The 13,954-nt window shown below is 47.0% G+C and overlaps 1 protein-coding gene across 1 annotated transcript in view; it reads right to left on the bottom strand.

Annotated features, from left to right (window-relative positions):
• Positions 1 to 4,499: 4,499 nt before the first annotated feature.
• The window catches only part of Notch3 (notch receptor 3), a 36,054-nt gene continuing 26,599 nt past the window's right edge, over positions 4,500 to 13,954 (bottom strand). Inside the window, exons 30-33 of the mRNA XM_026389838.2 lie at positions 12,722 to 13,026; positions 11,471 to 11,618; positions 7,437 to 7,534; positions 4,500 to 6,681 (exon numbers count right to left, since the gene is read on the bottom strand). Of these exons, the coding sequence (XP_026245623.2) occupies positions 5,626 to 6,681; positions 7,437 to 7,534; positions 11,471 to 11,618; positions 12,722 to 13,026 (1,607 nt within the window). The 3' untranslated portion in view covers positions 4,500 to 5,625. The remainder of the gene's footprint in view (positions 6,682 to 7,436; positions 7,535 to 11,470; positions 11,619 to 12,721; positions 13,027 to 13,954) is intronic.

The raw sequence follows: 13,954 nt of genomic DNA, 5'->3' as shown, positions 1-13,954 counted from the left end.
TTAAAAAAAGTGCTATGGATGTAGCTCAGTAATAGAGCACTACTGAGTTCTGGCCTCAGTACTTAAAAAAAATAAAAATGAGAAATTAAGAAGATAGAAAATTAGAAAGAAACAAAGAAGATAATGGTTGATGCTGCTGATGATGGTCATATAGAAAGATATGTTTGATGATGGTGAAGATTGATAGATAAGAATAGACAAAAAACTAAAAGAGAATATGCTACATTAATGAGACCTGGTCAGGGAATAGGCAATGGATGGAACCATGCTTTGAGAAGAGCCAAGAAGAGGGGAAATGACCCCAATGCAGAGAAAGTAGCTGAATGAAGATCAATGATTAGTGTGCTTATTTCCCCTGCTGCAAACCAGAGAAATGAATATATTTCATAAATACATTTCATAAGCCAGGTACAGTGGTGTCCACCTGTAATGCCAACTACTCAGGTCTAAAGCAGCAAGATCCCTTGACCCAAGGAGTTTGAGGCTAGCCTGAGCAAATAACAAGACTCCATGTCAAGATAAATAAGTGAATACCTCTCGTCCTCTAATCTCCCACCTGTGCCTCCCATTGGCCAGTCCCAAGTGGGCATCAGAGAGCAAAGGAGTCACTTGATGTCTCCCACCACCTCCACCGTCATCCTCTGGGGCACAGAACAGAATGGAGAAGGTGCAGGGGAGATCTGGAGGACAAAGGGCAGCCACTCAGCTGCTCCATTGTTGTCCTGACAGTGAAAAAGCCCACTGGAGTTTCTAACCGAATATTACTCTACATTAAAAGAGAATAAAATTATGGCAATTGCAGGTAAATAGATGGAGTTGGAGAATGTCATGCTAAGTGAAGTAAGCCAATCCCCCAAAACCACAAGCCAAATGATAAGTGGATCTTATCATCTTTCTGATAAGTAGATGCTGAGGGGAGTGCTGTGGAAAGAATGGAGGAACTTTGATTGGGCAAAGGGGAGGGAGGGAAGGGAAGGGGCATGAGAGCAGGAAAGATGGTGGAATTAGAGGGACATCATTACCCTAGGTACATATGGTGCAACTGTACCTTGTGTACAATCAGAGAAATGAAAAGTTGTGCTCCATATCTGTACAATGAATCAAAATGCATTCTGCTGTCATGTACAATTAGAACAAATTTTTTAAAAAAAAAGAAAGAAAGCTAATCGGGACATCAAATCCAAAGTCCCCAAACCATCCCAACTGTGGGGCACTGATGAAGTCACATCACCTGAAACCTTGAGTCCCACTCGCTCATTTTTTCCAACCACGATGGCAGGCAGGCTTCCTAGTTCTCCACCTGGCACCCCTCCCTGACCATTCCTGGGAGTCTCAAGTGCTAACAAGTAAAGCTGGCTCTACCTGGTACAAAAGGTGGATTCCCTCTATGGGACACTCTTCTCCAAGGCCCTGTTTCATAAAGCCAGGGTTGAAAGATACAATGGAAAAATAGACTGAGGAGAGTGATTATCTCTTCATTTCTGTGGCCTTCAAAAAAAAAAGGGTCCCCAGACTTTTTTTTTATTATTTTTAATGTTTTTTTAGTTGTAGTTGGACACAATACTTTTATTTTATTTATTTATTTTTATGTGGTGCTGAGGATCAAACCTAGGGCCTCACATGTGCTAGGCGAGCTCCCTACAGCTAAACCACCACCCAGCCCCCCAGACTTTCGTAAGCCCCAACAGGTATTTTAGCTATCATTCCCAAGTATCTACTCACACACACAGCTAAGATGGGCTTCTCTCCAGCCAAGGAGTCAAGTGTCAGACATTCTGAATAGAGAGATCATTCCAGAGAGCTCCAAAATGAGGAAGAGCAGGTGCTGTCATGGGTAAGTGAACCTCAATCCCAATGGGCAGCCTTCAAAAAACTGGATCCTACCTCAGAATTTCCCCCAGAGAGAAAGGTGAGGAAGCTGAGGTATGTATCCACCAACTCCCAACCATCTCTCATTCGTCGAGGTTTATTCCTACATCACACAAAAGAAAGTCTCCAGGTAGAAATCTCAAGCATTTACAGCCAGACACCTCCAGCCATGAACTAAAAATGGTGAACTCTAAGGGAACATAGTGGGCACCTCCTATACCCTCCCTAACTAGCCTTAAATTCCTCAGAGTAGAGACCCGGGTGGGATGGGGGGGGGGGCTTGTGTCATCCATCATTTTACTGTCAACAACTTGCCCAGGACTTGACTTACAGTAGGAGCCAAAAAAATAGGTAGCAGTTAGATGAACAGGACATAAAACCAACTTGATAGTTGATCCAATTTGATCTGAGACTCCCTCCAGCCTTAGGGAGCCAATTGAGCACTCAATTGATAGGAAAAAATAGAAAAGACTGTTGCATCTCTATTTAGCCAAAGGAAGGGGAAAGTGGAGTGAATGTTAATTTGTTGCTTCCGCAGAATTCATCTTGCAAACCTGATTGCCTCTAAATGTATCCCACCCCCAGTAACAGAGCAGACTTTTAAGAAACTCATTAAGAAATTAGCATAGCCTGGGGCTGGGGCTGGGGTGTAGCCAGTGGTCCAGCATATGTTTAGCAAATACCAGCTCCTGGGTTCCCTCCACTGCACTGCAAAAGAAAGAAATTAGCACACCCCATATCCCATTGCAGGGGTTGATTCTGCCTCTCAGTGAATAATTATCAATGTGTGGAGACAGCTCCCACAGCAAAGAATTATCTGGCCCCGAGTGCCAATATTGTTGAATTAAGAAACCCTACATTAGGGGCTGGGGTTGTGGCTCAGTGGTCGAGTGCTCATCTAGCATGCACAAGGCACTGGGTTCGATCCTCAGCACCATATAAATGTAAAATAAAGATATTGAGTCCACCTAAAACTTAAGAATAAACATTTTAAAAAGAAAGAAAAAGACCCTACATTAGAGGATGGATACATGACCCAATTGAGGTCCATAGAAAAAATCAACCCCACTCTTCCTTGGACAGTGCAATATGGTCTATGACTCTGGCATTTATTTTGCTGTCATAGAGAGAGTGCTGGAGTTGTGGGGTATAAAAGAGAGACTGGAGCCTGGGGATAAAACTGAGGAAGAGAAAAGCTCTAGGCATGAAAAGAAACTCAGCCCTGGTTGACATCATTTGAGCTGCTGGGTCAAACTTCACCAAAGCTGGCCCTTTTTCTTTATGTGACCTAGTAAACTTCTCTCTTGCTTAAACCAATTGATTCTTGTGTCACTGACATCCAAGAGCACTCCAAGTGACAGGGAGGATTTATGGACATCCTATTCCACTGACTTTCCATGATGTGTCAGTCAGCTCTCCATCCCTATTACAAAATACCTCAGAAAATCAGTGAGGAAGTGAAAAGAAATACAGGAAAGGCCAGGGTCCCCATATCCTCCTCCAGGGCACGCCCATGACCTCACTTTTCCTCCACTAGGCCCACTCTTGAAGGTTCCACCACCTCCCAATAGTACCATGGAGTAGGGACTAAGCCTTCAACACCTGGGCCTTTGGGGACATTCCGATCCAAACTCTAGCACTTTCCTAGGGAGCCTTAAACACAACTTGTCTTGGAGCATAGTTTGTTGCAAGAAACAGAAACCCACTCAAGCTGGGCACAGTAGTGCATATCTATAATCCCAGTTGTGCCAAAGCAAAAATAAAAAGGGCTAGAGATGTAGCTCAGAGTGGGGGAAGGGAGAGGAAAAGAAGAAGAAAGAGAGGGAGGGAGGGAGGGGAGAAAGGAGGAGGAAGAAAAAAAAAAAGAAACCCACTGAAGCTGTATATGTAACAGAGTCTTTATTACATGTCCACAGGGATATCTTCAGAACTCCACAGCATGAAGTCAAGGTGAGTCATACAGAACCAGCATCTGGCACTTACAGAGCAATTAATATATACCTGCTGATTTCAGTGGAATGAACGAACGCTCAGTTAAGTGCAATCAATACTGTATCTGCATCTGAGACTCCCTCCAGCCTTAGGGAGCCAATTTAGCGCTCAACCGATTTTCCCGGCACATTACCTTCATCATGGTGCTGTCTGGCTGCTCATCAGTAGCCATGGCACAAAGGCAGGGGATGTCGCTCAGTGGTAGAGCACTTGCCTGGCATGCCTGAGGCCCTAGGTTCCATTCCCAGCACCATGGCGGACAGGAGTGTGAAATACCCACTGCCTCGAATGGCAACCAGTAGTTCTTAATCTACCTGAGACCTTAAAATACCACCAACTGACAGTTTTACTTAGCATCTCCATCATAGAAAGTTCTTGAATAGGGGCTGGAGTTGTGGCTCAGCGGTAGAGCGCTCGCCTAGCACGTGCAAGGCGCTGGGTTCGATCCTCAGCACCACATAAAAATAAAGAAAGGTATTGTGTCCAATTAAAGTATTAAAAAAGAGACAAATATTTATATATATATTTTTTTTCTTTGTTTTTAAAGAAAAAAAGTTCTTGAACACGGAAATCTGATTGGCTCAACTTAATTCTGGCAACCACCCCTGATCCAATCAGTGGAGTCACCTGCTAAAAGAGAAAGCATGAAAGCATGAGTGGCCAAGGAAACCAAATAGGTTTAGCCCAAGATGGGAGCTCACCTTAGCCCTGGAAAGACAAGAGCCCGGCCACCACCACTCCCCACCTTTCCTAGACACAGACCAATGACACTGAGTGTTAACTATTCCTTTATTAGGCGGTGAGGGAAGTGGGGCTGTACAATGCAGGGCTTGAATTCAGCTACAAAAGCCATATTACAAAAATAGCCTAAAAATACTTCTTATTCTGCCATGAGCCTGGGCCAGGGGAGTATCAGGAGAAGGTGCCACCCAGGCAGCTCCTCTCTCCTGCCTGCAGTCCCATATTTATGGGAAGACAGGATAGAATGCACACATCTCCCCTGGCCCCTATTTTCCACCAGCTGCCCCCGCCCCCGTTCCCAAAGGGATATGGCCCAAACTCTGGGAGGGTGGGAGCCTGGAGGGGGGCTCAGGCCAGAAGGGCCCTTCCCCAGCAAGGCCACAGGACAAGTCTCATCTGGAATGCAGTGAAGTGAGGGAAGAGGGGTGGGGAGGAGGCTCCCAAGTCTCCCCTGACCCCTGGCCCCAGAGGGTGCGCCCAAGGGTGCCTACTTGGTACCTACCAGGGTCGTGTACTCAGTACACGGGATCCCAGTCGTGCCTGTGTACTCGGTACACAGAATCCAGCTTGGCCGAATGGGCCCACAGACTCAGCCCCACAGGGGCACTGGGGGATTCGCAGGGGGGAGGGAGTGTCTCCATATATATACTTTGTAAAAAATAATAATAATAATAATAATAAGTATGTTTAAATGAATTTGTTTCTATACAAAATGTAAAAAAAAAAAAGAAAAAATTATAATTCACTCATGTCAGAGTGTGAGAAAATGAGGAGGGAAGAGAAAACTGGGGGGCAGAGAGGGGGTAAGAGGAGGTCCCAGACTTGTTACAAGACTGAGCGGGTAGGAGGTCAGTCCCCACCCATTATAAATAAAGGAAAACTGAGGCCCTGGGCTGATGACCAGGGCAAGGCAGGACTGCAGGAGGCTGGTGGAGAGCAAGGAGAGAATGAATAAAACTAAAGTAGGGAGGAGTCAGGAGGGGATGCCCCCCAGCTCCCCAAGATCCAGGAACTGGGCGTGCTTCAGGCCAACACCTGCCTCTTAGGGGTGACTTCTGGCTGGGGCCCCAGCTGGGTCTGAGCCTGAGCAAGGGAGCTGGGGACAGTCAAGGGGTGTGGCTGGGCAGGCAGGGTCCCAGCAGCTGTGGCAGTGGTCCCCGAGGCAGTGGCAGGGCTGGGTGTGGAATCGGACCAGTCCGAGAGGGAGGGGGGAGAAGGGCTGGCCCAGTGCTCAGGGGACTCTGGGGATGGGGTCAGGTAGGGGTGTTCACTGGGGACACGCAGAAAGCGAGCCTTTGGGGGGCTACTGTGGGCCCCTGCTGCTGGGTATTCCTCGCCGTGTCCTGGGGCTGCCAGGTAGGGCGGGGGTCGCTCCTGGGGAGAGACAGGGGTCCCAGGGTTGAGCATTTGGGGTCCCGGTGCAAGGGGCAGCAGGAATGAGGGCCCAGGGGGGGCTGGTGGAGGCAGCCGGGCCCAGTCGAGGGGGACAGCCACAGGGTTCAGCAGACCCAGGCTGAGCACGCAGCCTCCAGGAGGCTGGCGCCCTAGGGGACCTGCCCGGCCTGTGCCACCGAGCTGTGCCAAGGACACTGCGGTGGCTGTGGCGGCTGCATAGGGACCCTCAAGGGGGAAGCCTCCAGGGGAAGCAGGAGGCCCACCGAAGGGCCGTGGGGAGTCCAACGAGTCCACCGGCGACAGCGTGACGGAGCTCTCGGCCAGGGGACCCGGGCAGGCCAGAGTCAGCTTCTTGCCCCTGCCCCGGGCCCCTTGCGGCCCCAGCCCTGCCTTCCCGGGGGGCCTCCTGCTCTTCTTGGCTCCAGATTGTGCTGCCTTGAGGCCTGGGAGGAAGGCCCCAGGCGGGCAGAGCAGGGGCCCTAAGCCATGGGGACCAGGGGGGCTGCGCGGCCCGCTGGGCTGGTCCAGCAACCGCACGATGTCCTGGTGCAGTCGCTCCTGGGCCACATCCCGCGGCAGCCTGTCCAGGTGGTCTGTGATCTCCCGGTTCGCAAAGTGGTCCAGCAGCAGCTTGGCAGCCTCGAAGCTGCCCTCCCGGGCAGCCAGGAACAGCGGGGTCTCCTCCTGGGATGGGGGAGGGGCAGAACCCAGAGATGTCCAGGTCAAGGTCACTCTGATCAACACCAGCAATGTCTCCAGGCTCTGGGGAAGCCTGAGAACCAAGAGTTTGTGCACTGGAGCTTGTCCCCCCTGGACTGGAATCCCAGCTATGCAGAGGGAACCTGGGCAAGCTGTTTCCTTTGAACCCCATTCACTCAGCAGGTAACTCAGGTGAGACAGTCACCTGAGGCACAGAACTTAAAGGAGCACCAAAAATTTCAGTAATCAAAATAAATTATATTTTAATATAATTTCTTAAAGGTTAAAGGAAAAAAATAATAAATAAAATATGGAAATTTTAAATACACATAGAATCCACCACCCCTCCAAACCCATCTTTCCCATTTATAAAATGAGATCATATAAAACCCCCTTAGAAGGATTTTTAAGCAAAGATCCTAACAGTTACTTTTCCCTGAGGTTCCACTGAGCACTTTGCAAACACACTAGCTCCCTGAATCCTCAAGAGAAGTGATGAATGGGTATTGTTACTGCCCTACTTTACCCAGGTTGGGCAACTTGCCCAAGGTCACAGAGCAACTGTGACACACTTCTCTGATCCACTGTTGAAGCCTCTTGGCCCCAAATCCTAAACCCTGAAAACTGGCTTCAGGCAGCATGAATGCCCCCACCAGCTTTATCCCACCCTGCTCTCTGCCACCTGTGGGGGGCTATGCTGATGCTGCCCCCACTCCGGTGGGCTGAGGGCCTGGGCTCACCTTACTGTCCTGCATGTCCTTGTTGGCTCCATTTTTTAGAAGAGCCAAGGTGGCCTCCACGTTGTTCACAGCTGCAGCCCAGTGTAAGGCTGATTTCCCTGGAAGGGGAAAAGAAATCAGGGTCAAGGTCAGACTCATGTCCCAGGTCCTGAATCATACATAGGCAGGAAGTGTCTGGAATATGGCCAGACAGGGGGTAGGAGGGTGAGAGGCTGCTGCAAGTGCCTCGGTACCTGTATTTGAATGTATGGAGAGCTTCGTGACTCCTCTGACCCCAAGGGGTACACTGTGTGCACACACCCAATGGCTCTTCATATATAAGAGCTGCTGTGTGGACCTAACTAGGTTGAACCTAGGGCTGTGCTGTCCAATGCAGACACGACTCGTCACATGTGGACTTTCACATTTAAACTAATGAAAATCCAATAAAGTAGGTGCTGAGACCATTTAATGAGAGGAACTGTCTTTTCAACTATTGGTGCTCAAACAACTGGATCCTATCTATGCAAAGCTAAATCAAAATGAACCAGAGGTCTAAATGTAAGAGCTCACACTATAAAACCTCTAGAAGAAAACATGGGAGTAAATCTTCACAGCCTTAAGCAAAGGATTCTGAGACATGACACCAAACACAAAAGCAACAATGAACAACAATAGATAAATTGTATATTTTATTTATGATATACAATTTATCTACTGTTGTACTTCCAAGCACACCATCAAGAACAACATCAAGAAAATTAAAGAAGCTGGGCATAGTGGTGCATGTCTGTAATCCCAGCAACCGGAGAAGCTTAGTCAGGACAATCATAAGTTCTATGCCAGCCTCAGCAACTCAGCAAGACCCTAAGCAACTGAGCAAGACCCTGTCTCAAAATAGAAATTACAAGGGCTAAGGATGTCGCTCAGTGGTAAAGCACACCTGGGTTCAATCCTCAGGTACCACAATAATAATTATAATAGCAGCCAGGCATGGTGGCACATGCCCATAATCCCAACAACTTGGGAGGATGATGCAGGAAGATTGCAAATTCATGCCAGCCTCAGCAACTTTGCAAGATTCAGTCTCAAAATATAAAATAAATAAAATAAAAAGGACTAGGGAAGTAGTTCATGGAGGGGTAAAGTGCCCCTGGGCTCAAACCTCAGTACCAAAAACATAAATGAATAAAAAGAAGCCAGGCATGGTGGCCCATGTCTATAATTCCCACCACTTGAGATTACAGACATGGGCTTTGGGAGGCTGAGTCAAGAGGATCAAAAGTTCCAAGTTAGCCTCAGTGTTTAGTGAGACCTTGTTTCAAAATGAAAAAATAAAAAAGGGCTGGGGGTGTGGCTCAGTAGTAGAGTGCCCCTGGGCACCATATAATCCCTAGTACCACAGAAAAAGACAAACCCTGGAGCTCAGAGTGTAGCTCAGTGGTTGAGAGCTTATCTAACATGCTTGATGTTCAATCCCCAGGACTGGAAAAAAAAAAAAATCTCACTAAAAAAAGGGGAGGGGCAGGCAAAGGATCTCCATAAACATTTCTCCAAAGAAGATATACAAATGGCGAATGAGCACATGAAAAGATGCTCAACATCATCAGCCACCAGAGGGCTATCCATTATACTCCCTAGGAGGCTATAATCAGAAAGACAGAAAAAGCTGGGCAAGTGGCACATGCCTGGAGTCCCAGTTACTCAGGAGGCTGAGGCAGGAGGATTGCTGGAGCCTAGGAGTTTGAGGTCAGCCTGAGCAACACAGCAAGACTGTGTTTCAAAAGAGAAAAAGAAGAAAGAGGGGTTTAAAAAAAAAAAAACAAGCATTGTCACAGATGTGGAGACACGAGGACCCTCATACAACACTGGTAGGATTGCACAATGAGGCAACTGCTGTGAAAAAACAATCTGTTCCCATATGACCTAAAACTTCCACTCCTACCTATGTACCCAGGAGAAAGGAAGACATACTCTACACAAAAAACTTGTACTTGAATGTTCACAGAAGTATGATTCATAATGGCCAAAAAGTACAAAACCCAAATGCCCATCAATGGATAAATGGGTAAGTGGTCCAACCATAATATGGAATATTATGCAGCTATAAAAACAAGGGCTGGAGAGGTTGGAGTTGTGGCTCAGTGGCATAGCACTTGCCTAGCATGTGGGAGGCCCTGGGTTCGATCCTCAGCACCACATAAAAATAAATAAATAAAATAAAGCTATTGTGTCCAACTACAACTAAAAAGATATTTAAAAAAAAAAAAAAAAAAAAAAAACAAGGGCTAGGGATGTGGCTCAGGGGCAGAGTGCTTGCCAGGTGTGAATGAGGTCTTAGGCTCAATTCTCAGTACCACAAAATTAATTAAAAAGAAAAAAAGGGGCTGGAGTTGTGGCTCCATGGTAGAGCCCTTGCCTGGCATGTGTGAGGCCCTGAGTTCGATCCTCAGCACCACATATAAATAAATAAATAAAAGAAAAAAGATCCATTGACAACTAAAAACTATTAAATAAAGAAAGGAAAGTGAAGCATTGACACATGCTATTAGGTGGATGAACCCTGAAAACATAAAGTAAGAAGCCAGACACGAAGGGCCACATGGCATATGATTCCATTGATATGAAATGTCTAGAAGAGGTGAATCCAGAGACAGAAAGTACACAATGGCTGCCTAGGGTTGCCTAGAGACATGAGGGATTGGCAAATGTTGCTTAAGGGGTAAGAGTTTCTTTTTCAGGTGATGAAAATATTCCAAATATTCATTGTGGCAATAGTTGCACAACTCTGTGGTTATGCAAAAATACAATGATTTTTACAATCCCCAGTAGAGTAAAAAAAAAAAAAAAAGATAAATAAAAATAAAATCTTTGAGTATATCATACTTTTTTTTTTTTTTTTTTTTTGCAGTTGCTAGGGATGGAGCCCTAGGCCTCCCACATGTTAGGCAGGCCCTCTACCACTGAGATAGGTCCCCAGCCCAAAGTTTATATTTTTAAAGGGTAAACTATACAGTACATGAATTATTATTCAAAAACTGAACGCTTGAATGTATGTGTGTGTGTGTATTTTAAAGCAAATAAAACAAAAAATTATAATATATAATTATTATATATAAAACCAAAAAGTATTTTAAAAACTGGGCTGGGGCTGGGGCTCAGTGGTAGAACACTCGCCCAGCATGTGTGAGGCCCTGGGTTCAATCCTCAGCACCACATAAAGATAAATAAGTGAAGGTATTGTGTCCATTTATAACTAAAACTAAAATATTTTATTTTTTTTAATTAAATGAATTAAAAGAACATTTAATTCTTCACTTGTTCTCGCTACATTTCAAGTAATCATTAGTCACCACACATGGCCAGTGGCTGCCATATTGGACAGTGCACACAGAGAACATTTCTTTCTACCACCTCAGAAAGTGCTATTGCCCGGTACTACTCTAGAGTTGTGGTTCCCCACCAAGCATAATTTTCTCCCTAGGAACATTTGGTTGTCACACATCGAAATGCCAATAGCAATTGGCATCTAAGGGGTCAAGTCCAGGGATGCTACTCAACACCCTGCAGTGCACAGGGCAGTCCCCCCACAACCAATAACTATCCCACCCCAAACTGCATGACGCTGAGGTTGAGAACACCTACTCTAAAGGAAGTGTGGAAGTGTCTGAACGCATCTCCAGCTGTGTGAAGCCCTCTGGCCCTGCAGACAGATGGCTGAATCAGCACAGATTGGTCTGAGCCAGCAAGCGGGCTCTGGGGAGCCACCATCATTAAAAATTTGTTCAATGTGCAACTTTGTTACAACTGTCCAGCAGGTAGAAGTAAAGTGAGTTTCCAACAAAGCAGCTGGAAGAGTCCTGGAGAAGCACACCCTTTTTTAAACCCCTGAGATGCCCTAAGGATCTTGCAAAAGTGTGTTAAGTCCTTGTGAGAACCAGGTTATGTGTGCATGAGCTTTAGTGACATGGCTGCAAATTCACATCAATAGTCAGGGCCCAGGGGACATCCTCCCAGCCGCACCCATGGTTTCCTCAGCCAGCCTGCCAGCCTACCGAGCTCATCCACAGCATTGACATCGGCGTGGCTGGCGATGAGTTCTTCCACCATGCCCTCCACGGCCAGGCGGGCCGCCAGGATCAGTGCGGTGGAGCCGTCCGCCATGCGGGCATCCAGGTCTGTGGAGCGGTTCCGGATGAGAATCTGGAAAAGAAAAGATGCCGCAGGGAAGCCATAGCAGGAATGGAGGGCTCAGGAGCACCCCTAGGCCTGCACCCCCCACTGAGGTCCCCAATCCCCATTCCTCTGGAACCAAGCTACAGATGCCCCTTGATTTATAGTGCAGTTATGTCCTAATAAACCCATCAAATATTGAAAAGATACTAAACTGAAAACAAATGTAATACACCTATACTATCAAACATCAGGGCTACGCTTAGCCCACCTCTGAAAGTACTCAGAACACTTTCACAGCAGCCTCCAGATGGGCAACATCATCTAACAAAAAAGCCTATTTCATTTTATTTACTTTTCCCCAGGTACTGGGGATTGAACCCAGGGGTGCTCTACCACTGAGCTACTTCTCCAGCCCTTTTTATTTTGAGAGAGGGGTCTCACTAAGTTGCCAAAGCTGGCCTTGAACTTGTGATCTTCGTGCCTCGGCCTCTAGAGTCACTGGGATTACAGGCATGTGACACTACAACTCATTCACAAAACCTATTTAGTAATTGCGTTGGGCTGGGATGTAGCTCAGTGAAGAGTGATTTCCTGGAGTGGGCAAGGCCCTAGGTTGGATCCCCAGCACTGCAAAGAGAAAAAAAAAAGTGCTGAATGTCTCATGTGATTAATTGAATACAGTACTGACAGTGACAAATAGAACAGCTGTATAGATACACATCTATAACATCCTGAAGTGGAAAAAAAATCTTAATTCAGACACAATCTGCCCTTGCCAGACACTGTATTCAGGTAGATTCCCACTTTATCATTTTTCTGTGATGCTAGGGTTAGAACCCAGGGCCTCTCTCATGCACGGCAAGCATGTTACCACTGAGCTACAGCCTTATTCCCATTTTTTTTTTTTTTTTTGGGAAATACGGTCTGGTGAAGTTGCCTCAAACTTGTAATCCTCCTGCCTCCGCCTCCTGAGTAGCTGAAATAACAGGCATGAGCCATAGCACCCAGCTTCCATTTTCCAAATTAAAAAAAAAAAAAAAACAAGCTCTGAAAGAACAAACCAAGCTCAAACCCAGATTCGGCGGATGCCAACCCCATCTCTAATGTCCAAAGAGGTGGACCTGTCTCACCTGGAAGACACCCTGGGCGTCGGCAGTGACTGCTGTGTGCAAAGGGGTGCGACCCGAGTGGTCCTGCGCATTAGTGTCTGCCCCAGCATCCAACAGCCGCTTGGCCGCGTCTGCCCGGGCATAGCGGGCAGCCAGGTGCAGAGCGGTCTCGCCTGTACGGTCAGTCCGAGCCCCAAGCTGGGCCCCTTGGCAGATCAGGTCTGAGATGATGCTGGCTGATGTGTCGTCGGCCTCATCCTCCTCAGTTGGCATTGGCTCCAGGGCCCCCCCGCAGAAGGAGGCCAGCATGAGAGGGGTGAAACCATCTGTAGGGACCAGAGTATGTCACAAAGACACAGGTTTTTCCAGGAGATAATGCCAATGGCACTGTATTAGGAGCAAACAGGACACATTGGAGGACAAGAAAGTGGCAAATCCTGCCATCTGCACACCCACCCCCAGGATGAGGACTCATGGGCACATGACTGATCACAGAAGGGCTCCTAGGGAGTCGGGGATATAGGACAAGGGACAGAGGAGGTCCAGCAAGCACAAGATCAGGCAAATTCCAGAAGAGTTTCCAGTCTGATCCCACAGGAGGACTCTAAAGTTAGCTGTACCCCAGAGTTGTAATCTAGTTCAAGATAAAGAAGCCTTCCATACTCCTGCATCCACCAATTAAGAGCCACCCCCAAGGACAAAAAATTCCCAGCCACTCCAGCCCCTGGAGCATGGGGGACTTCAAGAGAGCAACAGGTATAGGCCATTTGGAGTAAAAACAAAATAAAGCTGGAAAAGGAATACTCTGAAATGTGGCAAAGATTGATCCAAGAGGATCTGGACAACAGGATCTGCTACACCCTACATGAGCTTTTGCAGTTTTCCTTAAGAAATCATTTGTACCCCATTCTCCAGTCTCAAACCCTAGTAGAGGCCAATCTCCTTCCCTGGCTCAACAACAGGCAAATGGACCAGCCAATCTGCATATTCCAGCCCCCTGGCCACACCTATTGGCTCAAAGATGAGCATGTGACCACAGTCCATCCAATCAGAAGGCATTCTGAGACTTTTGTTGGAGAACTAGCAAAGAAAGGTTTTGTAAGGCAGGAGCTAAGGCATGGAGAGTGGAATATTGAGTCCAGGATCCAATGGGCCCACTACTTCTAGTTACATGGCAATAAATGTCTTGATTTACTTAAGTTACTCTGAGTTGGGCTTTTATTATGTACAAACCAAGAATCTCAATTCACACAC

This window comes from Urocitellus parryii, chromosome 3 (genome assembly GCF_045843805.1).
Source record: "Urocitellus parryii isolate mUroPar1 chromosome 3, mUroPar1.hap1, whole genome shotgun sequence".
Classification (NCBI taxonomy): domain Eukaryota; kingdom Metazoa; phylum Chordata; class Mammalia; order Rodentia; family Sciuridae; genus Urocitellus; species Urocitellus parryii.
This window is presented reverse-complemented; position numbering and strand designations above follow the sequence as displayed.